Source organism: Chaetura pelagica, unplaced genomic scaffold, assembly GCF_000747805.2.
Source record: "Chaetura pelagica isolate M959 unplaced genomic scaffold, ChaPel_1.0 scaffold806, whole genome shotgun sequence".
NCBI lineage: Eukaryota > Metazoa > Chordata > Aves > Apodiformes > Apodidae > Chaetura > Chaetura pelagica.
Window position 1 is genome coordinate 307,234 of NW_009953598.1, and position 26,858 is coordinate 334,091.

Here is a 26,858-nt window from a genome sequence, read left to right on the forward strand (position 1 = left end):
TTAAAAAGACAATATACTGTATTTCAGACAAGATTGCACCTCAGTTTTTCAAATAATATCATAATTGCAACATTACTTCATCATTTCTTCTTTTAACATGCTGACAAGTTCCAGCTACCCCACGTGTGAAGTTTTGTTTTTTGTATTCTAGCTTAAAGAAATAAAAGTCAGTAATTTATTCAGCACAAACTGTATATGTCTTTTCACCTCCAATTGACTAGATCATTAATAAGTTAAAAAAAAATCCTCTCTGAAAATAATCATTATCCTCACGAGGGATAAGTGATTCTTCAGAGCTTAAGTGTTGCTAGTTCTATTAAAAAATATACCATGGTATGATTTCTTAATGTGTTGCTACTTTCGCAATTGGACCCTATGCAGGTATGCCTTCAAACTCTTCCATCTGTTCCACAAGGTGGTTCTGTGAGCTTTAGGACCTCTGATTGAAGACAAACTGATGTAAAACCCCCAAATGGAGTTGTCTTCTGTTTAATCTGCCTCCCCTGTTGTATGTCAGGGGTCTGGTAAATCCGATGTATCCACTATGACTTTAATAAAAATAGTATCATCTTTAATATACGTTCCATTCTCTAGAACAGTTTGAGCCACAAAGACTGGGCAGCCAGATGCAATGTTCATTTCTCCAGTTGGCTTCTTGAAACTGCTGCTGTTGGGATCTGGCTTGAAAGCATCTCCTAAGTGGCGTCGAGAGGGTCCCTGATCCATAAGCATGAGAGTCACTTTCTGTTTGAAGGGCCAAGGAAGCAACGCGTCGTATTCTCCGCGCATGATGACAAAAAACAGCGACAAGTGCGTCCCCTTTCCCATGCCATCTCCATTAAGGTAAACTCTGGCACACATCTTGTAGCCAAAGTATCCAGTATAAAAGGGTTGGCTGTACAAGGACAGAGTCTTCCCCATGACTGCTTCTTGCTTCCGACGTTTATAATCTCGGATTTTCCAAATTAATACTCCGTTGTAACTGGCAGTTTCTAGAACTTGGAATCGGAGGTCCATGTCAGCCAGCCGGATATCATGAACACTCAGCATCTGGTCATGTCTGCTCAGCTGTGTCTCTAGCAGGCCTGTCAGGAAACAGAAGGGACAAGGCTGAGACAAGTGTTTATCTTCCTAAAGACTTTAAAAATCATTCACCGATGCTGCTGTTGTACATGAAAAAAAATAAAATATAATCTTTCTCCCAGGAATCAAAGAGCATTCAGTCACCAATGACACAATTTCCACAGACAATAGTTTGCCAGCTACTATCGAGATTGACTGGGATTTCTACAAACATGAGTGTTAATCACACATGCATAAAAGTCAAATATTCAAATCTTCTAACATAAATTTTGTCTGGTCACTCAGCAATCTAACTACAGAGGCTTCCATTTTTTGAGAGGAGACTTGGCAGCATTACCTGTAGATTGCCACTAGCAGTAAAGACCTTGACAGTGGTCACACATCCTAAATCATCCCTCTGTAAATTCAGAAGCACTACTGAACACTTAAAATATTGTTAACTTCTCTCAAGTTCATCATAAAAGTACCAAAAATTCAAGCTTAGCTCTGCATTTTATGGTCACTAATTCAGTTTGGAGGGAGAACTGTCTTTAATGTCCCCCTTTCCCTGTCATGAAAACATTACTCTTTATCTTTGCACACTGGCAAAATTGGCCAACATACAATACTGAGAAGCAGGTTGGTTTTATACAGATCTATTTAAACATTAAGTGCTTTGTCCCAATAATTTAAACACTTACGTGTGATCTACGCTATCTAAACTTCAGTTTTCTCTTTATTCAGCAAGCACAATAAAACTTTATTCTCAAGCAGATCTCAGTTTCCTTTAGATCAAATATACCTCAGTAACACATACCAGGACAGGTAGTTTCAGGTTGATAACCATAATGTTGATTGATTCATTGGGGAGATATTAAAAGATGTGTCAATATACCAAGAGTATACCAAGAAGCTGCTGAAAGTTACTAGTCATCAGAGATCTGCTGAGGAACTATTTATAATGAACTAACACTGTAATCAAGACATGGGTCAATAACACAAAATACAAGACAATAACCAAGCCTAGGAAACAGCATGGAAGGAATGCTGCTTCATCAACAAAGGGATTATGCAGTTTCCTATTAAAAAAACAGAAGAATCACCATTATTGATGCTTCCACATAAAAATCACAATGGGAGTGCCGTTCCAAGGGCACCGTTTTTTCTCTTGGAAGCGCTGCCAAGCACTTCAGTCCATTGTTGCTTCCACTTACTTGTATTTCGAGCTCCTTGCCCTGCTGTTTTATCAACACTTTCCAGCTCAGTCACTCTGTTCTGGAGGGATTCGACACTGCTCTTCATGCTGTCAGCCTCCTCCCAGTTCTGTCGGAAGGGGCGGATTTCTTTGTCCAGTTCTTTCAGTTTCTCTGCTTGGCTGTCTATCACTCGCTTTATAAAACAGTAAGTCATGAGTTAAAATAATAAAAAAAAGGCATTAATTTATGCAAATTAAACACAGATTATATATCTGTAAGTTGCATGTCCAGTATAAACAAGTTTCACTTATGTCAAATATTTTAGTAACACAAACCTCAAAAATTTAGAGGAATAGCCCCAGTATTTATAAAACATTTATAAATATCTTTAGTACTACATAATTATTAATTTTAGAGCACTACCTGAATTATCAAAACAATTATTTTTTTAAAAGGAATTGTTAGTGTGGTCCTGTCTAAAATTTTTTTTAAATCCTTACAATGCTAGAACATTCTGAAGTCTATATGGATATTATGGGCTGATATTTGTTGGGTTTCACATCAGAGTACTTAAGCAACAAAGTATGAGCACAACAACAACTTACCATGGTGTGAATCAAGTGGCTGCCCATGCACATTTATCATTGGGTAATAGCAAAGTAACTTACCCCTGCAGAAAAACATCACTGCTCTTGCACACATGAAGCAGGAGTACGTACATGAGCAGATGCAGCAGCATGAGCAAGCTCCAAGCTCACACAAACCAGTTTTCAAGGCCTAAGTTGTTGTATGCCCATAACCACAGTAGAAACCCCCAAAAGTGTAAGCAAAATGATCAGTTCTGACCCCTTATAAGCACTTCTAAAATTCCCACCCTTACTTCCTAAGCTGAGTAAGCCACATCCTTGCTGGTTGAGTCTTTTTAAGAAAAAAAGAAAAAAAAAACACAACAGTTGATTTTGGAAAGGCATGAAATGTGAAACTCAACAAAAAGAAGTACATAGAAAGGCTGGTTGCAAGCACCTCAGTATATTACAAAGGAGAACATGCTTCCCAGTCTACCTCAAATCTGATGCAAGAAATACACAGCACTTTACGTTATCACAGCTAATTTGGACTAGCAGGAATTTTAGCCAGAACCCCATAATCAGTTGTGAATTTCAAATGATAACACAAATAGTTGAGACAAGAAACTACTTTTGCTACCACCTACAGTTAAAATTCCAAATCTAACTTAATAATTTATTATCATAATTCCAACTATAGGTATAAAGATCATTTTTCACTTCTTAAAAAAAGTTTTAGTTGAGTTCAAAACAAGAAAATAAACTTATTTTGCATTTGCCTTCTCGTTAGCCATGTAGATTCAATGTTTCCCACTGATGGGGAAAACCCTTCTGCCTCACACAACCTTCATTTCCCCTTTTAGACATTTGCTTTTAATCATGTGGTTTCAGCTATACTGAAAGTCTGTAATGATTAATTGAAGGTTGTCAATTTGACAAGAGAGGTAGCAAAATTATGTTCTAGGAATGTTTTATTTTACTGTGTCTCAAAATCCCTGAGTAGTCTAGCACATTTCAGGATTAACTATTTATTTCTATGCTGGTGTTTTTAAAGAAGCTTATGCATCTCACTTGCAAAATTACAACTTTGTGAAGGAAAGCTGGGTACTCAATCATAAATGCAGAGGCATGGTCCCAATAATAAATAGATTAAGCAACTTGCCTGGATGTACTAATGATCAGCTACCAACACAGTCACACCCTCTCACTTGGACTGATGGCAATCAGAAAATAAAATAGGGCAGGGCTGGTAGCTATACATATAAAATGGACACACACCATGGAATGGCCTCAATGAATGCTGTAAAAGGAGAGCCACAAAATTTGGCCATTAGGTCAGAGTGAACATGCAAAAGTAAACTCAAGGTGTGCCCAAGTTTGATCTTTTTCCTTTGCTCACATAAAACTTGAACACTCCAAGGCAAGAACAATAACATGGTTGTGGGTTTGCACAGTGCCTCACTCAGAGATGCTCTAATTTCCAATTGGGACCTCTTGGCACTAACAAAGTATCAAACAAAATTAATAAATACAGTTATAAATTAATTGGAAAAGTGGTGAAGATGCAGAAGAATTGTAAGTTATCCTTTTGGGAGAAGTTTACTAAAAGTTGTTACTAGGGGCAATCTTCTCCATCATCCTGTGTGCAACATTCCACCTTTGTACACGCAAAACCAATTCTGTTTTTTAGCTGCTTCAACTACACATCTGCAAACATATAGTATTTTTGTTCCTGTAACTCCTCATGAGAATTCAAGAGGTACAGAACAGTCAGAAACAGACCTGTATTCCGTTTTTATAAAGCAGTGGGACCTCTACCTTTTTACCCTATAGGGAATGAATCTCCCTCATGCTGGGAGGTACTGATGTACTAAATCTGAATGTAATGCATCAGTGGAGAACTTCTCTTGCTCTCTAATTATTCCATTAGAAAGCACACAGATGTCTCACACTGTACTCATAAATTTTCAAGTAGGTATCAATTTTCTGCATGCACTCTTTATTCCAGTAACTGAACTCTCCAGATCATTAATCCAGAGTTACATATCTGGCAAAGCACTGAGGGCTCTTCTTGATGTTGATGTTAATTTAGGTTTTGTTTTTAATAAACAATTTCCAGAATTCTAGCACTACTATTACTAAAGATTTTAGAAAATATCACGAGGAACTGAAGAAAGTTATACTTGCAGTTCTCTCTCTTTCAGATGCTCAGAATGGACACTTCACTGCAACTGACAGAGCAAAACTGGAAAGCTAAAGAACACACTAGAAAAGGAACCAAAGGTGCTACGTGACTGGGGAAACAAATCATACACCTTCCTCCTTTGAAGGAATGCATAACCAATCAAGTAATTTGATATTCATAAGGTCATTGCTTCTTTTGCATGTAAGCATGTAATGTCCAAACACAGTTTAAGACTTGGCTTACTGATATGCTTCCATATACTACTAAGAAAGACTGGATACAAGGTGTGACAGTTCCTTTCCACAAGATAGCAGTTGAAAAAGTATCACATATTCTCTTGGTAAAAACACCTTCCCTAGAAACCAGTATATAGAACATTACTCTGCATGAAAACATCTCCAGGCTGAGGCTCCTGCCAGTGCTCAGACACCTTTGACGCATTTACATGAGGTGTGTTAAATACTTTGCAGTGCAGATGATGCCAGTTGTGAAAGAGGTGTTCCCAAGCCAAAGGAGGTTACATGACAACCAAAACTGAAATTGTACTATGAATTACTAGTACGCATAAGACTTGGGTGACTAAGGAATTAATGCTTGTCCAGACCTGAACTGGCTAGTTCTACACTTGAAATATCTGTGGCTTTTTTATAGCCATGGCCGCTCAATGCAACCCAGAAGAAGAATGGCTCACAACAGGCAACTAATTCCTTCAACGCCTGACTAGATAACAGGAGGAGGCAAACCAGAGAAAAACAAACTGAGGTGTGTTTCCAGGATGCCATTAACAACCAGACTGAACCAAGAAGTTCCAGTAAGCAGAAGTAATCAGGTTGAAACAGCCAAACACAGTTTGGCTTGAAGTAACTACACTCAAATAGCTGATGAGAAGTAGTACAGGCAGGAGGGGAAGAGCAAAATGCATCTTCTCCAGTACTTACTACCAACTAAAAGCCACCTGTTAAGAATATGCCAACCATATTTGTTTGGGCCTTTGAAAACTGCTTTGCTAACACTCTTACAGCTTGAGGAAATCAAAGATATCACAATCTGTTGTCAAGACAATAATGAAAAACTCTGTGCTATGTTTTTTCCATTTCCTCGCTCATCACTGGTTATTGAGACAGCATGTGTTAAAGCCCAGGCTTACACATTAACTTACCTCCTGGTAGATTAAATCAGCAATAGCAATATGTACAAGGATTAGCTTCCCAGTGTCAAAATGCAATACTGTAAGCATGCGGCCACATCCCAGACTACCATCAGACCCAGGAACAATGACTAAAGCAGGCTAAACTAGTTACTACATGGGCAGAACATGGGAAGAAATAAGTGCTATAAGGAGAAGTGTTGCTGTTGCCAAACTTAAAGAATCTCAGAATCATAGAATGGTTTGTGTTGGAAAGGACCTTGAAGAGCATCTAGTTCCAACCCCCTTGAAGGTTTTCTTACAAACCAACATGGAAGGCTGCAAGACTCTGAGCTCTTGAATGTGCTACCCCTTGAATTTCAGCCACACTCTATCCTGCTTGAGTTTCAATATTTCCAGTTTAATATGTGAAGTGAATAGAAGTGAAAAAGATTTTTATTTACATTACATTATTTACATGCTGGGTATTACAGCAGGTATCTGATATTCTACCAGTATAGTAAAATAATGAGTAAACAAGATCTTCACAGTAGCTTGCTAAACACCCCCTGAGGTCTGCCTAATTGTGGCTAGCGTCACACAAGCTAACACAAATTTCCAGCATCCACATTCCAAGTCAGCTCTGAATGCAAAGCAAAGAACTTCAGCTTGGGCTAAGCACCATGCAAGAACATCCAGAGGATTTCTAGTTTGACCCTGGCTTGTGGCCAAGTGATTCAGAACACAGAGTAAGAAACTCAGACCTACTTGCAAAGCAACAATTAGATACATTTTCCTAAGAAGGATAACAGAAACATGGTTTTTAAAAGTGTATTCAAATGCATTTTACTGTGTTTGGATTAATTCCACAGCAGACTGATTTCACTCATTATTAGTATTTTTTAAAATACCAGCAAGTAAAAAAAAAAATAAAAATATATATATTATACATATGTCAGTTTTAAGGTGCTAATCTTCTCCTCAGTGTGACAATAGTTCCTCAAACAGTTATTTTTTTGCAGGTAAGAAAAAATAGTTATGGTTATTTTTCAGACAATATTTGTAATTTCATTTTCAGTCTTTTCCTTTTTTAAACAGGGGTTTTGTTTTAACATAGGCTACATAACTGTAGAGTTTTAGTGAAGTTTCTCACTCCAACAAACACAAGAAACCAGCTAGTGACCAGAAAAAAAACAACCAACAAAAAAAGAACAGAATAGGTTTATCATAAGGTAAACTCTCTCCCCCCCCTTATTAATTAGAACACCTCACTTCACAAGAACAGAAGCTACTACCATTTCTGCTTTAATGGGGAGAGTCCAAATTTCTTACCTGTAAATGAAGTATTTTAGATTCATTATTCCGCAGCATTTCCTTCTGTCTTTCAATTTCTATTTCAAAGCTACAAATCTGATTATGTAAAGTTTGTATACTCTTGTTCTTTTCCAAACTTTCATTCTGGAGCAAGGCAACCTGGAAAAAATTCTACAATTACTCCTGCCAAAACTTATTAAAAATACCTGTAACTATGTTAATTTTAAACTGTCATACACACATGAAAGGGATGAGGATCCTAGTAAAGTCTCTCTCAATGTCTTGCCAATGAATAAATAGCTCCCAATCTTCTGATAGCTAAGTTTACACTTCCACAGTGTGGTATTGGTACAACTTTGGCTAATGAAAGTGCAGAACACAAACAGCAGAAGAACTTGTTTCAAGCATAATCTTTTATTTGTTCTGTTATTTAATGGCTTGGTTTCCTGGTTTCCACTAACTGTCTTGGGGTTGGAAGAAACTTGGTTGGAGTGGCTTAGAGTTTGGAAGAAACAATCTATTTAGCTCTAGATCAGTGTTAAGAACTCAAGGCCTGCACAGAAGGGATACCAGAGAAAAGATAGTCAGGAAAGGGAAACAGTAATTTCCCCACATACTCCAATCTACCCTGATCTATAGCAAATTCAAGGAAAAATATCATCTGCATGGGATTGGCTTGGCTTCACAGAATGTGATGGTGATGAAAACTCCTGAAATGAGTGAATACAGAAGGGATCCATGCATTTGAAGGAAAATCCAGTGGTGCCTACTAGTAGAAAAGACTAAAAGAGCTACAGACTGCAGATTATATTCTCTCTCTGTATTGACATTTTATGAATTCATTCATTAGTCACTCATTCTGATTTTAAAACATGAGCCTTGTTAGAAGATCATAATATATTATCTCTTGAAGATGAAAGTAATACACTAAATATTCTCTGTCACACTATTTTGTGCTCTGATCATTAATGTGGTTTGAGGAAGGAGGTTGCTTTGTGGTGGTGGGTTGTTTTGTTGTTTGTCTGTCTTTTTAAATCTCAGTTTTTCCCAGGCAAGATTGTTCAATGGCAAAAACGTAGAAAACAAACACGTGACACAAAATGACATTTGGACATGCCCTGACTAGTTCCACAGATGTATCTCAATATGGATAAGAAGCAGCACCATTTTAGACCCAAGAAAAACTTGATAAAGGTTCCAGATTAAGAACAACTGTTTGGACACTTCATGTTCCCACAACAACAACAACAACAAAAAATCAACACCACCACTCCCAATATAGACACTAGCTTGAGGTCAAGCCATTTTTTACCCCTGATGTGGGTACCATGTAGGATTCCACCACTTTACCTACCCTCTAATCAGACACTAAATTCCTAGACTCAAGAAGCTACCCTCTTAAAAAAGTTAAATTACTTCAATCTCCATGCCAGCCTGAATTAGACAATGGACTGCCAAAATCCACAGGCATTCAGCAGGTTCATCGGACAGGGGCCCAAAATTATAGCCACACCACAATAAAGGTGCAAATCTACTTTTCAATATATTATAGCATGTATGCATATACACAGATACATTTTATACATGGAAAAACTGACAGAAGAGGCTCAACAGAAATGAGACATAGTTAATTTTGCCAGTGCAGAGAGAGAAACAATCTCAAAGCTGAATGAATCCATGCCTACGTACCAGAAAAAATTTTAAAGAGCAAGTTTTAATTTCAGCTAGTACCCCTGCCTCCCACATACTTCAGATCTGCTGAGTAGCCACTTGAATTTTTTTGCATCCTCCTTTTCCTCAATGAATCAGAGTACTTTAGTTAATTGTGATCTTTACATTCCCTTTTTCTCATTGTTTCCTCCCCAGGCCTCCCAATCACAAGGTAGTTACACTCTGTGTCACTAGCATTACATTTCCATTTTTGTACAAGTTAAAGACGTGGGCCTATCGTGTACTGAGATTTTCCACACAGTTCTACAGAACACAAGAAAAAGATAATTATGTCCTGCAGCCGTTAATCACAGAACTGTCATTGCTAAGTCAGTAGTTGTACTTTGGTGGTAACTTGTGAATAAGAAATCTTTAACACTAAATAGAGTCTCCTAATTGCATTGGTATAAGACTTTGGAACTTGAGTTAAAAAAGAGTGTAAAGAAAGCACAGCATCTTTTGACAAACTGCATCAATTAGCTTCCTTTACCTCCTTGTCATATCTGAAATATTGTTAGGATAAAGCATGCTCTTATTCAGCAGTTTTTCAAATTAAGCTATTGCTTACTAAAAAAGGATGGAAGAAATGCCACAAAGAACTGGATTAAAAGGCAGGTCCCATATTTAAGAAACATAATAGAAAAATTAGTTTATACAAGATTTGTCACAGGAATGTGACAAAGCCACAAAATTATGTTCAAGTCATTATTTCCAACATCATAAAACCTGTGGGAACTCAGTCTGCAAGTCTGTCCCGTCACCAAATGAACAAAACACCAAATTTTAATTCACCCCACAGTTTTGATTCAAGATTTTATATCTGACTTTCTCTTACTATGCTTTGCCAATAGCACCATTCCAACACCAAACTCCTCACTTAGCACAAGCTTTGCAGCTCTGAAGACTTGCCATTTGCACACTCCACAAGCACTGTTAAAGAAATGTGGTGACTGGAAGAAGGCAACTTCACCTTTCGCCTCCATACATATCGCACTGAGTACTCCAAATGAAATCGTGACCCTACACAGAAACCAACAAGACTTCCACTGAAAACTGCTGGGCCAAGATTTTTGGGATGTTCATCATCTAACCCTGTACTGTTGTTCTTCAGTGCATTGATTCATTTTTTTTTTTTCTCAAAAGAAGAAAGCAACAATGAAGTTGCGAATCATTTTGTTACCCTTCTCTAGAATAAAGTCACTGACATATGATATGTGGTTAGCTATTCTGGTAACTTGGCACGGTCTTGGGATTTCCAGTGATTCAATTCTTTATTATGAATAGGAAGAAGTTAACAAAGCAGGAAGTGAAAAGAAAAAAAAAAAAAAAAAGATGGACAAACAGTGATAAGCAGTTATGTCCTAAATGAAAGTTAAAACAAAAATTGCATGTAAGAGAGTAGTAAAGTGTATATTCTCTTAGCTCTGTAAGAGACAAGCACAGAACTGCTGGGCATTTTTTAAATGACAAAGCACCTCTCAGGACACTGACAAAAGGCAGAACATGATCTATTCTGGAAGTCACAGGGAACATGTTTTTTTCCTATGATGTAAAATACACTGTATAGTTATGAAGAGACTAATGAAAAAGAACCAAGGGTATGAATTTGTATCTGTTAAATCCAAAAACATACAGCTTCTACACAGCTCTAGCACACAGGCCAAGAAAGGAATATGCTTTCTTGACCCAGTTTGCTAAACTGGAGCTAACACTGTACTGTGAGATGACAGAAGTCACAAGCCACTCATACCTTAACTGCCACTGAGCTTACACTGAAATTGTTACTCCTATTTAACTCACTCTAGAAAAATCTGAAGGGGCTTTTGACTCTTCTGCCTGCATTTTTAGAATAGTTTAGTAATTCTGGGGGTTTTTTCCCCCAAAAAAGCAGAAGCATTATTTTAACAGCTATGTAATCTTTTTCAAAAGATATAAAAAACCAGTTTTTTATTCTGAATGTTTTGCAATTTTAAACCAAAGCCTTACATTTTATTTGGACAACAAATGCTTAAATCATTCACATGATTCACAAGATCATAGCTGATGCTGATATGATTTGCAGCTCTCCCAAATCCCAAACTTTCTAAAACCAGCAGCCCCAGGAAAGCACTGCAACATGAACCTCATTCTGCTCTAGCACTGAAGCAGAAATCATCATGCCCATGAGCTACAATAAGTTTAACTTAATTAACCTTTGCAGGTCATTAATTTTGGAGAGCAAGAACAAAAATAAAGAAAATTAATAACCTGTTTATTGCATGGTATTTCTAATAATGTTATCTCTGAAAAAATACTGAAGTAGTAAAAATACAGCTCATAGCACTGCCACAGCTTTCTGAACCCCCCTCTGGTAAGAAGGCAGCTCAAAGAGGAAATTAAAAGTGGACTGTTTATCTGTGTAAAGAGAGTTTTAATTAAGCTACCAATGAGGAAAATCGTATATGGAGTTGTGAAGCCAAGTTTCTCACAGCATATTATTATAACAAAAGTGCCAGATATGCTAAATGGTTTAACTGCTTTTGGAGCCTACTAGTGCTTTAGCTGTACAGTTGGAACAGCTGCTAAACAGAAAACAGAGCTTCTTCCAGTACTTTTAGATGATTTAAACAAATCAATGAAAATTAAAAGTGAGAAGATATACCTTATTTTCTAGAGCATTGCTCCACTCTTTCAATAAGTTAACATGCTGCACTGCTGAGCTGGCTTCATGTGCTTTAATTTGTTGGTTTGTTCCCTGTGACAACAAAGAATTTATACATTTTAGCCAATTCCACTTCTTTTAAACCTACAAAGAAAGAGTATATCAAGACATCGAACCAACACTACATATTTTGGTTCACGGATGCATGTTGCAGAACTGTAGAGAGAAGGGAAATCTACTTAGGAGTTTACAAAAGTCAGGAATACATTTAACATAGCAAGTGTTTTAGACAGCTGCCATGTATCTCCATCCAGTGTACTTGGTACATCAGAGACAATAAAGATGAACAAATTTTAGAAAATGAATTGTATTTTAGAGTCTTCTGTGTAGCTTTACACTAAATAAAGCACAATAAAACTCAAGTCACACAAAACCTAAAATGTCCAATTCCCCAAACTGTAATTTAAAATTTATGTTGTATTTCATGAACAGTTTCATAAGCACTCAGTTGAGTATTAAAGACAAATATTTAAGATAAAATTTATCATCACTGGAAACTGCCAGCTTTATAAACTACTTTGAGAGATATCACAATGCCTAGTTTGTCATCTAAGCTGTTACCATGATTGCTGTGATACTCAGATGTGCTGCCTCTGCACAACCTATAAATGCTGCTACAAATAACCACTATATAAGAAGTTTACAGAACACACATAGATCATATACAGAGTACATAAGATGTAGACCATATTACTTCCTTTATTTGTATTGGGTTGCATTACACCTACCTCAGTAGATGTTTTGCAATGCAGAGTATTTTAGCTTTGAAGGCAGGTATGCTGCAAAGCAACTGAAAGGGTTTCAATGATCCTCAAGGTATGTACTCTATATAAAATACTAAAAATATATATGTGGATATATGTACATATATGCACACATATACATACATAAAATGAATGGCAATACATACGACATAACAGTGGGCAGGGTTACAGCATTGATCAGTTCTGCCACCAAGAGCATTACTGTTAACACTTAAAATGATGAATGCTCATTACTTGAGAACCTGGAAATACCTGCAGCAAGCAGATAATTGAGAAGTGTTGCTGCTTACAGCTTTTCTCTCTTTAAGTTATCATGGCCTAACAAATCCATCACACCATCTGATAAACTCAGTTTTTTCCTGTCAGCAGTTTCTGACATTTCCTGACTAACCTCTTCATTATATAAGCATTCAAATTCCCCAAGATACATGATAAGGGAAGCAGAATATTGGAAGGGACTGGAATAATACTGCTGAAACTAAATTCATAGGGGTGGCTTTGTTAAATTTTTTAAAATATTGCAGGGATTGCCAGGATTAAAATCTAAAACCTTTTAAAAAATAAATTTCATGCTATCCTTTAATTACATACCTATGCGCACTGACATGTGAATGCACATAAAAGTACGTTTTAAGTGTGCTAACCTATGTTTAGCCTTCATCAAAATATTAAGACACAAACAAGAGAAAATATAAACATACTTAGCTCAAGAAAATAAACACTTTCATAGTAACAACTAAAGTTACTAGCCTATTTTCCTGAAGGACAAAACTGACTTTCCTCTTACTCTAACTTAAAAAGTTCTTCGAATGTATCATCTTCCTATTTCAACACAATGTACCTAGTAAGTGAACTCCTAAACCACTGCAGGAATGTGTGGGCTTTCTATGTTGTTTATTTTTAAACTGCAAAACCAAACATCTGCTGCATAATCACTTGGTGCAACTGGATGGCTTTTTCTTAACCAAGACTAGAGAAGTCCAGAACTGTCATGTCAAAGAGTTAGGTTCTATTTGCAGACTTTCATCAATTGGGAAGTACAATTGTTAGATACTGACCTGAAAAGTGCAGCCATAACGCTTAAAACTACAGGTACTTGGGGCATTAATACATTCTGACAAATGTGCATTCAACTGCAATAGGAAAAAAATGTGAGTTTTGGCAAAAGACGTTTGCATGATAATGCTCAAAACATAAAAGGGCACAGGTTATCATGTTTGTATTGTGTGCTGTTTGCAGAACATACAATATACGGGTCTATCTTTTCTCCAGTCTGACCTACAGTGCAAATACTATATATACACATACGTAAACCACACGCACATGCCAATACAGTATACAGTGTGATACATTGAATATACAGTGAAACTTCTACTAAAGACTATTTCAATAGGCAACCCAATTAAAAAAAAAAAAAAAGGCAAACAAAAAGAACACACTACAATTAGTTATAGGATTTAATTTTTCATGAATGACTAATCTTTGCTAATCAAGTGATTTTTTAAATTGGTTTTCTGAGCAAGTCTTAAGATCAGTTTCACTGTAGTAAAGTACATTTTCTCTAATCCTAATTTCATGAGGAACCAATTTTTCAAAACATAACATGCAATTCTCCATGCCTAAAGTTAACAGTTAAATCACACAAAAAAGACTAAACAAGTACTGCATGAAACAGACAAAGAGTTCTAGAATAGGCACAGTTAAGTAACTTTTTAAAATGCAGTACACAGGATTAAAACTGATTAGTAAAATGCCTGCATTTTTCAGATTGAGATTTATTCCAATATCCTGGATTATTATGGGCACAGACCACTTTTCATTTAAAAAATAAAACAATTCACAGAGGCATATATATAGATACATATATAGACAGCAGCCATTGCAGCACAAAGGGCAGCAGCTGGATGCAAACTGCCTACAAGAAAGGGTAGTGCAACAAACACTCTTAAAAAAAAAGATCTGCAGTTTGTATTTCCCACAAAGCAGACAGGAGCTAGAGTCCAGCTCCTCAGCTGGCATCACTCTTGTGTTCCAAAATCTCATTTGAAATTCCCCCACCATAAGCCCCACATGACTCAGCTCATCCACCTCCATGGAAGGAAGTGGTGAACCAGTTCTGCTTGGAACTTGTCACTCTGGAACGGGCAGGACAGTCTTTAAAATCTGATAACGAGATGCAAGCAGTCACTCATCTCTGATATACACCTATTATGTTCTACACACTACCTGCAGAAATTCACAGTATAGTTTCAAAAGACACGTGGTTCAGAAAAAAAAAAAAAAAAAATCAGAAAAAAACCAAGACCAAATAAGAAAGAGACATGTGGTACAACAGGCTTTGCAAGAATGCCACGCTTTCAACTTCTCAAAACTAGACGTCTGCCAAAGAGTTATGAATTAAACATGAAAAATTGCCTTTTGTTCTACACTACAGAATTTTCTCAAACTGTTAGGCAGGCATTTTCCCATTTTCTGCATTGGAGTCATTGACCCTAACCATGCAGCCAAGTAATACATACATTTTCACAGTATCAGAAAAAATTAAGCAACGTACAGCAACAGATGATGCAGGGCAAGATGACTGTTTAAAGTTCTGTTTCCACCAATGGTTTCAGAACCTAATTCTGACTATATGTGTAACGACCCAAGCTTTAATAGGTCAATTCTTATTAGCACTCAGATAGACCTCCTCTCAAAGTAACTGGTGAAGTCAAGATTTAAGAGTACACCTAAGTGCTCCAGAACCAGGATCCAGACTCAAAAGTAAGCAGGGATAGAACTGGCTCAGTATACATATTTTCTCTTTTCTTAGCAGCTCTGTTTCTTTTAATAGGTACAGTATCTATAATATATTTTAAAATTTCATAATGCTGGGGAAAAGACTGCCCCTGTGTTTGGCAGGTGAGTTATGTGCCTTGTGCACTATGACATGATTAATAATTTATAAGTGCAACAGAAAATATTATAAATCCAACTCAGGAAGCAAGTATCAGTGAAAAGAGAAAAGCTTCTCCTCAGATCAGAAACTTAACTTTCCTTAAGTGAAGCTTTATAGAGTGCTGAAGACTTTAATAAGCTCTTCCCCATCTTTGGTGAGGCAGTTCTATTTTTAGGAAAAAACAACGTACATCGACTTTGACAGATGCTACTTGTATCTTCTAATGTACAAGAACATGGATCTATTCCAACAGGAAGTTTTAATTTTTTAAGATCTGGGCTATATATTAAAGCAAGCTTCTATACATTAAGAGAACTTTTTAATTCATTGCTGCACCTGGCTGTTGGGATGTTCTACTTATATTACCCTGTATCTTACACTAATTCTTTAAGCATCAGTTATTATTTTGTCCCAAATTTAACAGATTCATAATAATTTACGTTCTTCCATTGAATGATTCTATACATTTATATGATTTTTCTAGTCTTTACTAACTCTCATGCACTAAATCTTAATTTTTATTTTTACATAAGCTAACTACTGCAAGATGCTGCCCTGTTGTGCTCAACAAATGCTTCAAATAGGGGAGGGGCAGGAGGAGACCTAGTAGAAATGAAAGCAGGGAAGACATGCACTAATCTTGGGCAAGTCAAGTGTAATAATGACACAAAATTAAGAAATTACTTCTTTTGAAATAGTTTTCAAAAAAATCATTAAAAATATTTGAGTGTTATCACACTTAACTGTGTGGTAGAAAAGCTTTTCCTTAGATCTCACATTTTAGTAAGGAAATGGCTTCTGGCTAAATTCTTGCGAGATCTTACTAAAACAAAAAAAAAAACCACACCTATTTAATTTTTCAGCACAACACTGGGCATGACTTCTTACCTCGCTCCTCATGAGTGTTTTAACACTACATTTATGAGGACATGAAACCATGACACACGGGCAGTCTGTATCTTCATGTTTCTACAGAGGAAAAAGCAAACAAACCACAAATCAACTCTTTGACTCTGAAATTACAGAGAGGACTTACCAGCAAAGAAAAGCATCCTACAATAATTTTTTAAAACCCACACAAAGTATTTTTCAATTTATCCCAATTGTTCTGAGTTACAGAACTGCAACTGCTCAAACATCAGTTTATGCTTTCAATAGATGTGCTGACATTCTGAAGAAAAAGAGTAAGCATTTTCTAGTATTTCCCCATGCAGAGTAAATATATTTCCTCCCTATTTTGTTTTTACTTAGAGCAATGAAATGATAATAAAATAGTCTTCTTCCCCATAAATTACTCACAAAAATGGGTATCTTTAAGAGAGATCAAAACCACAGTAGATGTCCTTTTTAGTAAGGGTATATAGTGCAGGGAGAAGCTCTTCAGAAATGTAGATTGGCCACTCTCAGAGAACCTCTTTTTTCTATGTACAGATATTCCCCTTCCAACTCTTTTCTAGTTTTGATTCCCTAACATTTGATACCCAGTCTCATTGCTATACACCTAACGTTGAAAAAGATGTTGAAATGTTATCATGATGCTGGGCAGGCATTGTGGCCTGAACCTAGATGATGATAACTGTTCAGTATAGCTCTCAAACCATATTCCCATAGGGAGGGAAGAAAATCAGGCCCAACCTAATTGAATTTACATTTCTCCCCAGCTTTTCCTCAACAGAATGCAAAAGCTGGAGGAAAAAAAAAAATATTATTCATTTTGTGTCAAATGACATGTCCCATTCAACTTGAAACAAACTGCTTAATTTCTAGTACTTAAGAAAAGCAAAGGAAACAAAGTTCTAGCTTTTTAACCCTGTTAGAAAAGGAGCAACAAAAGGAATAACTGCCCTTTTTGCTCAGTAATGTCCACTTTTTCAAAACAAAACCAAAACCTAAAGGAGACTTGGGCTCTGAGATGTGAAAGGCCTTGGTTCAGAACTCTGTCATAAATCTGCAAATATTTGAAAATGTATACCTCCTTGCTTTTAAAAGCAGATCAGCAGGTATCACACCAGTTGACTTGGTGTAGGCACATGTAGACAGTGACAGTCACAGTGACAGAAAGCAAGGCAGCTTCGAGGTGATCCTTAGACAGAAAGCTGGGACAGTCTCCCAAAATGTGGGGGTGAAGAGTGAGCTGCAGTCCCTCCCCACTAGGATATGGATACCCAACCAGGAGCAATGCTAACCCCAGAGTAACCTCTATCAGGGGGACAGCCTTACTCTTCTGACATGTGATGGCCTGTGGGACCATTTCTGCTCAGACTCAACAAGGGGTACCTGGCCCTCTCTCCATTCGGAATACACCTATTGAAGAGAGACCTCACACACTTTTGGGAGCCTACTGCCCTACAAACCTCTTAATTTAAGAGTCTGCCTCCAACAACGGGGATTTCCTACCCCACAGGTCACGGGATTGTATGAAGACATGAACCGTCCGGACTCCAGTAAAATTATTTCTGTTTCCATTTGCATACCTTTTTTTCTCGGTACGCTCCCTCTGTCTCCATTTTCAGTTCAAGTTACTGAGGCCTGCTTCACTCATTATTACATGAGAGAAAATTTTAGACTACAGAATCTAGAGATGAACTTTAGCTCCAGGTGACAAGACTCTAATGAGAAGTCAAAAGGAGCCTTTCATTCAAAAGCACAGTCTCATCAAGCTTCTGATCCTCATTACCAAAGCACAATGGAATAACATTTTATCAGGCCACAAAAAATAAAAGCATCTCCATTTCTATAAACACTGCACTTTTAAAAATCTAGGAAAAAAAACAAACCAGGCAATTGCTAATCTTATAATTGTGGAGCCTTCTGCACCCTTAAAGCAGCACAGAAGCAAAACTGTCCTTTTTCTAGGTAGTGAAACCTGTAAGCCAATGATAAGATAACATGGGACCATGTAACACTGCTTGGACATGTTCTGATTTACAAATGCAGATTTGTTCAGAAGTTTTAAGGGCAGGTGAACAGTGGTACTAAGTTTAATACAATCAAAACAGTGACATCTCAATATAAAATCACATTTTAATTAATTTCTTTAGCTCTCTGGATAAGCTGGTTCTGTTCTCTCTTAAAGCAACTCAGAACTCCACTACTTCTCTGTTCTTCAGAGTTATATGCTATTCTTTTTTTCTAAAATAGGTTTCACTGTGAATTAAAAATCTAATAGACTAAAACTTTTCTCAGCCTCTGAGTATCTTGGAAGTCACCAGGTTCAAAGATCTCATATATGTGAAATTCTTCAGTATCTGGTAAAAGACAAAAAGAGTTCTATACTCCTCAAAACATAAAGTTGATTTTGCACTCCCAAAAATGTAACTACATTGCTCCTGTAAAAACAAACTGCCTAGAGGGAACCTGTGAGCACGTTCCTTAAATATGCAAATCAAGTTTGTACAACAAGACATGCTTAAAACTCAGGGATTTCCCAGCCTAAAGAAAATTCTGGGAAAACAATATCCATAATCTAACAGAGGTTTCATCTCTGTATCAGAATGTGCCAGAATAAAGACAGTGTAAACTCATTTCTTCTGTGTGTTTTCACATCTCTGCCACCTTGTGCAAAGTAATGCACAATTATTGAAGTACCAGCTCTTGCACTTGGTGAGATTCTACCTATGCCTTTGTAATGCCATCTCTGAGCAAAGAATGCTTCTTATCATAGTGAGACTTCACTTAACAAACAACACACAAGAACACAAATGAAATTCTCATCATTCTTACTATGCTAAGAAGGTCCAAAAATCCAAGAAAATACAGCAAGAAAGATTCAGCACAATACAGTCCAAGGCAAAATAACACATACAGTCAAGTTACAATTCCATGTGTAAAGTAAGTGTGACTTTCTCAGCTTCTTCTCTGTACTTCTAACTCACAACATGCTGCTTATCAGAAAACCTACAAGTATCCAAAGTAGAGCAGTTCCTCTGCCTATGCCTGTCATGTACCATTGCTGCTTTGGCAAAGACACAATTTGTTTTGACATAGTTTTGTCCTTTCCTCTAATAAGAGATCCTGCAGTACCCAAGTAGGGTTCTACAGAAAGATGCTATTTCTCCAGTTAACTGTTATTCTTAGGCTTTTCCTGCACAACATTTGTTATCTGCGTGTTGCAATTATTGTATCAATGTAAGCAAAATAAAAAAGCATAGCAAAAGTTAATTTAGTATTGATATTATGCAGTGGGTAAGAACTTTTTTAAAAGGTAGCATCCCAAAATCAGAAAAAAAGAAAATGTTTCTCAGCCACAGACTGGTATTTTTGCAGGAAAAAAAAAAAAAAGTGTTTTTAAAATCAGCCCATTTTTTCTATTTTACTTCTTTCCTACTGATTCTGGCTGAGAGGCCAAGGCTCTACCAACATCTACATAGAAGCACAAGTGAGTTATTCCACATTAACATATGGAATCTTGTTCTATACACAAGAAAATACTGCACCTGCAACATAATCATTGGGACTTGACTTTTACAGTATTTACAGGTTGTCTCCCGGTATTTACAGGTCTTCTCTACATGGTCTGGCAAATCTTTTCTCAGTATTTTTTCTTTGCAATCAGCATGAGGACATGAGAGTTCTTCAAACTGACAATCAGTTTTCAAATGCATCTGAAAGATTAAAAAAAAAACAAAAACAGTCAAGCTAACAGAGTTTTGAGCAGGTCTTCTATCCTTTCTGAATAAGTTCAGAACCAAAAATGAGCAAAGCTGGTCTTTGCTCTTGCACAACATAGTGCAAAAAATGATAAATCTACTCAGGAATACAGTTCTAACTTTACACTCCATTCACTTAGATTTCACTGTATTTAATATACACAAACCACTTTTATAGCAAAAGTGTTCTATCACAGTCCAAAATTCCACAGTCTATTTAAGCAAAAGAGAAGATAAGCATTCTTTTTCAAGATATATTATTGCACATAAACACAGGTGTGCTGCTTTAAGTTAAGTACCTGAGCTTGCTCATTCAAAGCAAGTTTAAGTACTTACACGTCTCACTGCAGACTGCTGTGTAGCCATCCCTTCTGATCATTAAATTACCAGATTATTGCTATGTTATGCCTTCATGAAACGAGGCTACAAGTTATTTTGTACAAGTCTGGAGAAGCCAAAGGTTTAACTCCATGTATAAACCACCACTTACATGAGAGAATTAAGAATGGTAACTTGAACTAAAAACACACCAAAAAGAAATTCAAATTTATCACATTTGTAAAGCAGACATTAAGATTTTTCCCAGTTTTAAGCCCTCCCTCCTTGTTCTCATTTGCTTAATCCATTTACATGTCTGAGCTTCAGTGTCACACAGTCACATGACTTTTGAATACAGTTTCTTACAGCTCAGTGAAAAGCCAAGTTTCAAAACAGTTTCACTCTATTCTGACTTTTAAATATCAGAATAACCACTACCATGAGCAAGTCCAGAAATTGACTGGGGTTTTAATTTGCAAGATTTCTTCTCATCCTTCAACTCAAAAGGAAGCTTATGTCTATCTTAGATTACTTACCAGTAATTGACCCAAAGACAGTTGCTCTTTACAGCCCTTGTTTTCATTTCTGCAGTATATCTGAAGGGCAAGTAGTTCTCTCCTGCAACAATTATCTTTAAATACCTGAAAAAAAAAAAAAAAATCCCTTCCTTTTAGAAACTTAAAACCACTCAAAAATATGTAAGTTCAAATAAAGTAGAAGCCATGCAATCTGCCTACAGCAGTTTCATTTAATTTTATGTGCCAGGAATAAAATCCTACCATTTTTTTTTTAATGTGCACATCACAAATTCCTCCACTATGAAGCAGCTCAGTGAAAGGGAGCATTTGGACAGATATTGTACTACTGTTTCACTTTAAATATTCAGAAATGTACAAGAAAAGACTATTTTTTTTTTTCCTATTTGCTTGCCAATAATAGGCTTGTGTAAGCTAGAACTCCCTACACTGTTTGGAAGCTGGTTTATCAAGCACAATACCATAAGACAAAAAACAGCCACTGCACAGTGGTTCAGAGAGGAAGGAATTCATGGAAAGCAGTCCCACAATGACTAGACTGGTTAGTTGGAACACTTGCACTTCAGTGGTAATACATAATTTAAGATGTTTTCTAAGGTCATAGACTGGAGGAGGTTTATTATTTCACAGATTTGCAGGCTTTGACTATCTCTCCATTTTAATGTTTATAAGCCTTTCCAGCACTTTTAATCTAAAACAGAACTGCACAAAGCTAGAAACAGAGAGCTCAGGGACTTTCCACCTTTTATGGGAGATACCTCATAGAAGATACAGACAACACAACTGCACTCTCAACAAGCTGCACTGCTAAGGGCAGGAACTGGGAAAAGGGACTGATGACCATTACTACTATTTTAAAGTCCAAAGCAAAGGGATAAAACTTCCAGTCATTTTGCAATTGCTTTCATGACGATCAAGAGGTACCCAAGAACCTTTTCTGACAGAGCTGTGATACTGCATACACTGCAGGGTTACTGGAATTACAGAACTGTTCTGCATGCTAACACTTATCAACAACAAAAAAGAGTTATCAAATCCACAGTGACTATGGATCTCTCCTCAGTATCAGTGATTAAGGAAACTATGCAACTATTCTCATCCAATCTCATCTGACACAGGTCACTGATTTCTGTTTACTTTTCAGATGTATAATATGAAGTTTATTGAATCAACAAATCTCATCTGAGTAATCCATTTCCAGCACTGTGGTATTTTATCCAAAGTAATTCAGTGTTACTAGGTGTAGTTTTGCCAACTGAAGGTAACATAAGAAGGCAACTTTTAAACAGTTTGGTCAAGACTGTCTAAAAACTCTTGAGTGATTTTGGACATTCTGTGGAAAGAGAGAGATTTCCAGTTTCATGGAAATCACGAGCTTTCAGTTAGATTAACAAGTATTTCATATACACTGCCCTTAATATTTCCCTCCTATTTTAAAGATATTTGAAGTTTCAGAACAAATGTACATAGGTATCACAGAATCACAGAACCCTAGGGGTTGGAAGGGACCTCAAAAGATCATCCAGTCCAACCCCCCTGCCAGAGCAGGGTCACCCAGAGCACATCACACAGGAACGTGTCCAGGTGGATTTTGAATGTCTCCAGTGAAGGAGACTCCACAACCTCTCCAGGCAGCCTGTTCCAGTGCTCTGTCACTCACAGGTATGTATCTTAGGAGCAAGAAAGTCAGAGTTAAAAGTAGGCACCATGATTATTGGTTTGAGCCCCTGCAGAGCACATCCATGTCAAAAACAAAATATGCTGAGTACTGTTCAGAGAACTATCTTGTGTATTAATGTACACACTAACCTTTTTTTGAAAATGTTAACTATTACAAGTATTTATTTAGGCAGTGAACACTTACAAATAACTTACTAGACCCTTCTAAAAAAATCTCACATAAAACCTGCATAAATCATGTACTAGGTCAAAAATAGTTTTCCCTACTCTCAACCCTTCAAAGGTAACGCAAAGTTCTGCTGTGAAAAAAACAGTAAACAGGGTGTCAGTGAAAAACTTATCCATATAAGACAACTCTGATTCTGTTGCAGTTACTGTAACTCCACACTGTTCTGCTTCCAGCATGGTTCAAGGAATAAGACACTAAAAACAGATTTGTGTAACAGTAGACGCTAGTCTGGAATCAGAGCTTTCCAAATCAGAAGCAAGGTTTGTCTGCCTCTGTCACATCTCTGTCTACAGGAGATGCAGTATTTCTTATCATCCTCCCAGTTGACAGGAAGACAACTGCAATGTGTTGCTGCAGCTCCTAACTATGAAAACAAGCTGTGACACCTGGGTGGACTATTAGGGATGAAGATGACATGTTGTTTTCTACCATGTAGTTAACTGTAAAAATGAGCTGTCTTCCTATATAAAATGCATGGATTAGGTTTTATTTCAAAACCATCTTATTCAGGTAGCTTATTAGACTTATGAAATAATTCCTACACAGTAATAAAACACATTAGCATGCCACACAAATATTCTTGTATAAGAAACAACATTAACAATACCTTATCTTTTACTATGCTTTCTTGACACGCTGTACATTTTGGACTAGAAGAACTGGAGAGAAAACAGAAACACTATTTTAATTCATATGAATGTTTGTAGTACAAACATTTCTGTTCATGATGCACTTTGTTATGATTATTCAACATTTTAAAATCATTGAAAATGAATACAGTTCATTGTAATGAGATGATATGTTATTTCACAAAATTCAACACTGAGTTTTTAGTGGACAGTATATGCCTCCAACCCACTGCACAATGGCTCTCTTCAAGGTGGCAAAAGTCATTCCCTATTTTATAGCCTGTGCCTGATTGGCAATTCTCATAATTTCTCAATCTATCTGTGCAAACAGGCAAAATATTGTCTCCTTGATTACCCAGTCCTTTTCCAAACACCACTTAATTAAACTTGACTTTCTTTGACAGTTGATTATACAACCTTTCAGCATAAATATCCATTGCTTTCAAGTCTGTTCTAGTTTTAGAAACTGTTTGCTCCCTCCTTTATCTGAACTACTATCCTATAGCTGTTTTAATAAGCTAATTACCAAACTTATGATCACTTTGACATCAGGTAGGCTAAGAAGCAGAGCAGACTGTGGTCAGAAACTGAATATGAACATAGGAAATCTGTGATCCTATAGCTGTTTTTGACCCTGACTTGCTAGATGTCATAGTGTAAATCCCTTTAGTCACTTTTAGCTCCTTTTCTCCACCTAAAATGAGGATAGCCATACTGATCTGCCTTGTAAAGCACCAAAATCTATGGATGATAAGCATTAGGTAAAAGCTAGGTTACTTCTTTCATAAAGCAACTCACTGACAGGCTACATATGTTGTGGCTGGGACCAGCAGTGCAAATCAATGTAAAAGGCTGAGTAAGTTTGTTTATCTTATATAATCAATACGGTCATTTCACATCATCCCACTGGTTCTGCTCCTTGAGCTGATCATTCTGTGTCCCCTATTTCTGAGTACCTTAACTACCTGACAGCTTCAATATCTGTAATATTTTTTCAAAGTTAGGGAAAAAAAAAAAAGGAAACTAATATACTTGAGGGCATGTAGTGTTTAATACACTGTGATGCTCTCCTCCCTTTTACTGAATTCACTCAGGCATTCCACTTGCTGTTTTAAACTACTGCTACATACTGAGCAGACAACTTCATGTGTTATCTACACTGGCTCCCAATTCTTTGTCCTCAAATAACCCTGGAACAGAACTTGCTAGCACATAATCAGTGGGTATGTACAGCAGCAGCACATCAACACTGAATGAAACATTTTTGTGCCAAACACAGAAACCATGGCAAAATATTTTACTTCGTTTTACGACACAGTTTTTATTTCTCAGGAGAAAAAGCTGTAAATTTAATTTAAATAAAGGATTTGTCTGCAACAAGTACTTGAACATGATGAAATAACTCTAACAAAAGAGCAGTGGGGTAGATGGTCTTACCTGTGTGTCTTTTTCAAGAACAGACTGGTTGGAAAGTCAGAAAAGTAAAATTACACATATTCTAGCTGTACTGGAATAGACATGTGCATTTCTCACAGCAGGGAAGGAATATTGCCCAGATCCCAGCAATGTCAGAACTATTACTGTTTAGATTGTTAACGATCTTCTCTGTTCATCTGCACACATCCAAGGACGGTGGGTGTTTGCTTTTCTGCAGTCGTTGTTATTAACTATGTAAGGGTCTTCCAAAAGCATATATTCACAAAGGAATAACTGCATTTCTTAAATAAAAACTACACCTCACCTGAAAACATGTATTGGAAAAAAAGTTATGGCTTATTTTTGTTGTCATTTTAAAATTGACATGATGTAGCACAAAACCTGCAGCAGTGTGTTAGTGAGCTATGGACCCTTGTATCTGTCCAGTACAGAGGTTACTCTTCATCATCAAACAGAATAAATCTCTTTTTAGATGCTGCATGTAGTCTCAATTTATATCTACCTGAGATTACAGTATTTCCAAGTGAAATATATACTAATACCTAGAGTCAGAATGGTCACAAAAAATAAACAGATCACCTGAACCTTCCAAAGTCAAACTCTCTCTTTGTCAGAAGTCCACTGCACAGCACCCAGTAAGCTTGATCTCTTCTGTACCTTTCCTTTCCCAACAGTAAATGAAGTACTGATTGCTTATTTACCACAGGAGACCAAAGCTTGCAGAATGGTCTCCAAACATGAGACCAAATTTTGAAATCACACTGCTGAATACAGTCAGTAGCAAAGTAGCAAAGTTGAGAGGCAACAAAAATATACTTCCAGTGATGCACAGATACTTTTTAAGAGCTAGATACTCCTTGAATGATTGCACTTCTAATTCTTACCTAGACTGGGAAAGATGGCATGTCTCAGCATTCACTTTATGCCTATAACATTCAATCACAGACTTTGCACTCCAGCTCAAACATCTCAGTAACAGAGAAGCCAGCCTTCCTGACCCTACTGGAATTCACAAAACATAAAGCCTCAGGACATACAGCTAGGAGGGTTACAGGGAGAGGAAGATCCACAAGCAGCTGCATTTATCCAAGGGTCCCACAACTCAACTGAGAGGCTGGGTGCACAGCTAGGTTAGGTATTACCACTCTAAGGAGCCTCAGCAGGCTCCCTTCCTTACACAGCCATGATTTACTGAGTGTATTTTACACCAAAATGTAACCTATCTTACCAGCCACGTAAAATAGCTACTCAGTCTAGCCTCTACTAGCAACGAAATTCTTGCTTAACGCATCACTACATGGGATTAAACCACTTTAACAACTATTCAAACAATACTGATGTAAAGTTTAGCTGTCTCATCCTGACCCAGAGCAGAACACAAATGTTTGCAGCAGCATATGGATAACAAATATGCAAGCAAGCAACAAGCAGAAGGAAGCTTTGAGCTAAGCCACTGGCTTAATGTATTCCTAAAACTACAGTGGGGCCCACACTATTTTCAGCAATTCACAAGATCTAAAAGTATCAACATGTTCTATCACAACAAAAAATATACCTTAGCAAGGCATTCATGCAGGTCTCACAGAATCTGTGTCCACATTCAGTCTGTTTCGGATTGCATAAGATGAGGTGACATTTTTCACATTTGTACTTATCTTCCACGGCGTTTACAAACTTCTCTTTGTAGCCACCTTGTTCTGGAACATAAATCGATGCTGAAGGACTGCGATCAGGATTGGCCCTTTGTTGTACCATTTCTACAGATAAAGGGGGGTCTGTCTTCTTACTGGTGTCCATGCTCTAAGACAGTTTCTGTGA

At 37.0% G+C, this 26,858-nt stretch overlaps 1 protein-coding gene across 3 annotated transcripts; it reads right to left on the reverse strand.

The window, feature by feature from the left end:
* Window positions 1-26,858, reverse strand: TRAF3 (TNF receptor-associated factor 3). 3 transcript variants are annotated; one of them, XM_009999800.1, is made up of 10 exons: window positions 26,596-26,858; window positions 23,582-23,633; window positions 21,066-21,170; window positions 19,999-20,166; window positions 16,451-16,531; window positions 13,683-13,757; window positions 11,801-11,893; window positions 7,468-7,608; window positions 2,277-2,451; window positions 1-1,085 (listed from the first exon to the last, which is right to left on the reverse strand). In XM_009999800.1, exons 1-10 carry the CDS (start codon window positions 26,835-26,837, stop codon window positions 514-516), a joined length of 1,704 nt encoding a protein of 567 aa, XP_009998102.1. In that variant the 5' UTR covers window positions 26,838-26,858; the 3' UTR covers window positions 1-513. The 3 variants fall into 3 exon arrangements, with proteins under 3 accessions (XP_009998102.1, XP_009998103.1, XP_009998104.1); XM_009999801.1 differs by lacking the exon at window positions 13,683-13,757 and having other exon boundaries at window positions 26,596-26,837; XM_009999802.1 differs by lacking the exons at window positions 11,801-11,893; window positions 13,683-13,757; window positions 16,451-16,531 and having other exon boundaries at window positions 26,596-26,837.

What these genes read in the sequence shown, in the direction of transcription:
- TRAF3 (XM_009999800.1), bottom strand. Translation starts at nt 26,837, where the DNA reads ATGGACACCAGTAAGAAGACAGACCCCCCTTTATCTGTAGAAATGGTA. An exon ending in TGTCTTTGGGTCAATTACTG is followed by an intron (nt 20,167 to 21,065) that starts GTAAGTAATCTA and finishes TTAATCTTTCAG; the next exon opens with ATGCATTTGAAAACTGATTG. An exon ending in GCAAGGAGCTCGAAATACAA is followed by an intron (nt 1,086 to 2,276) that starts GTAAGTGGAAGC and finishes GTTTCCTGACAG; the next exon opens with GCCTGCTAGAGACACAGCTG.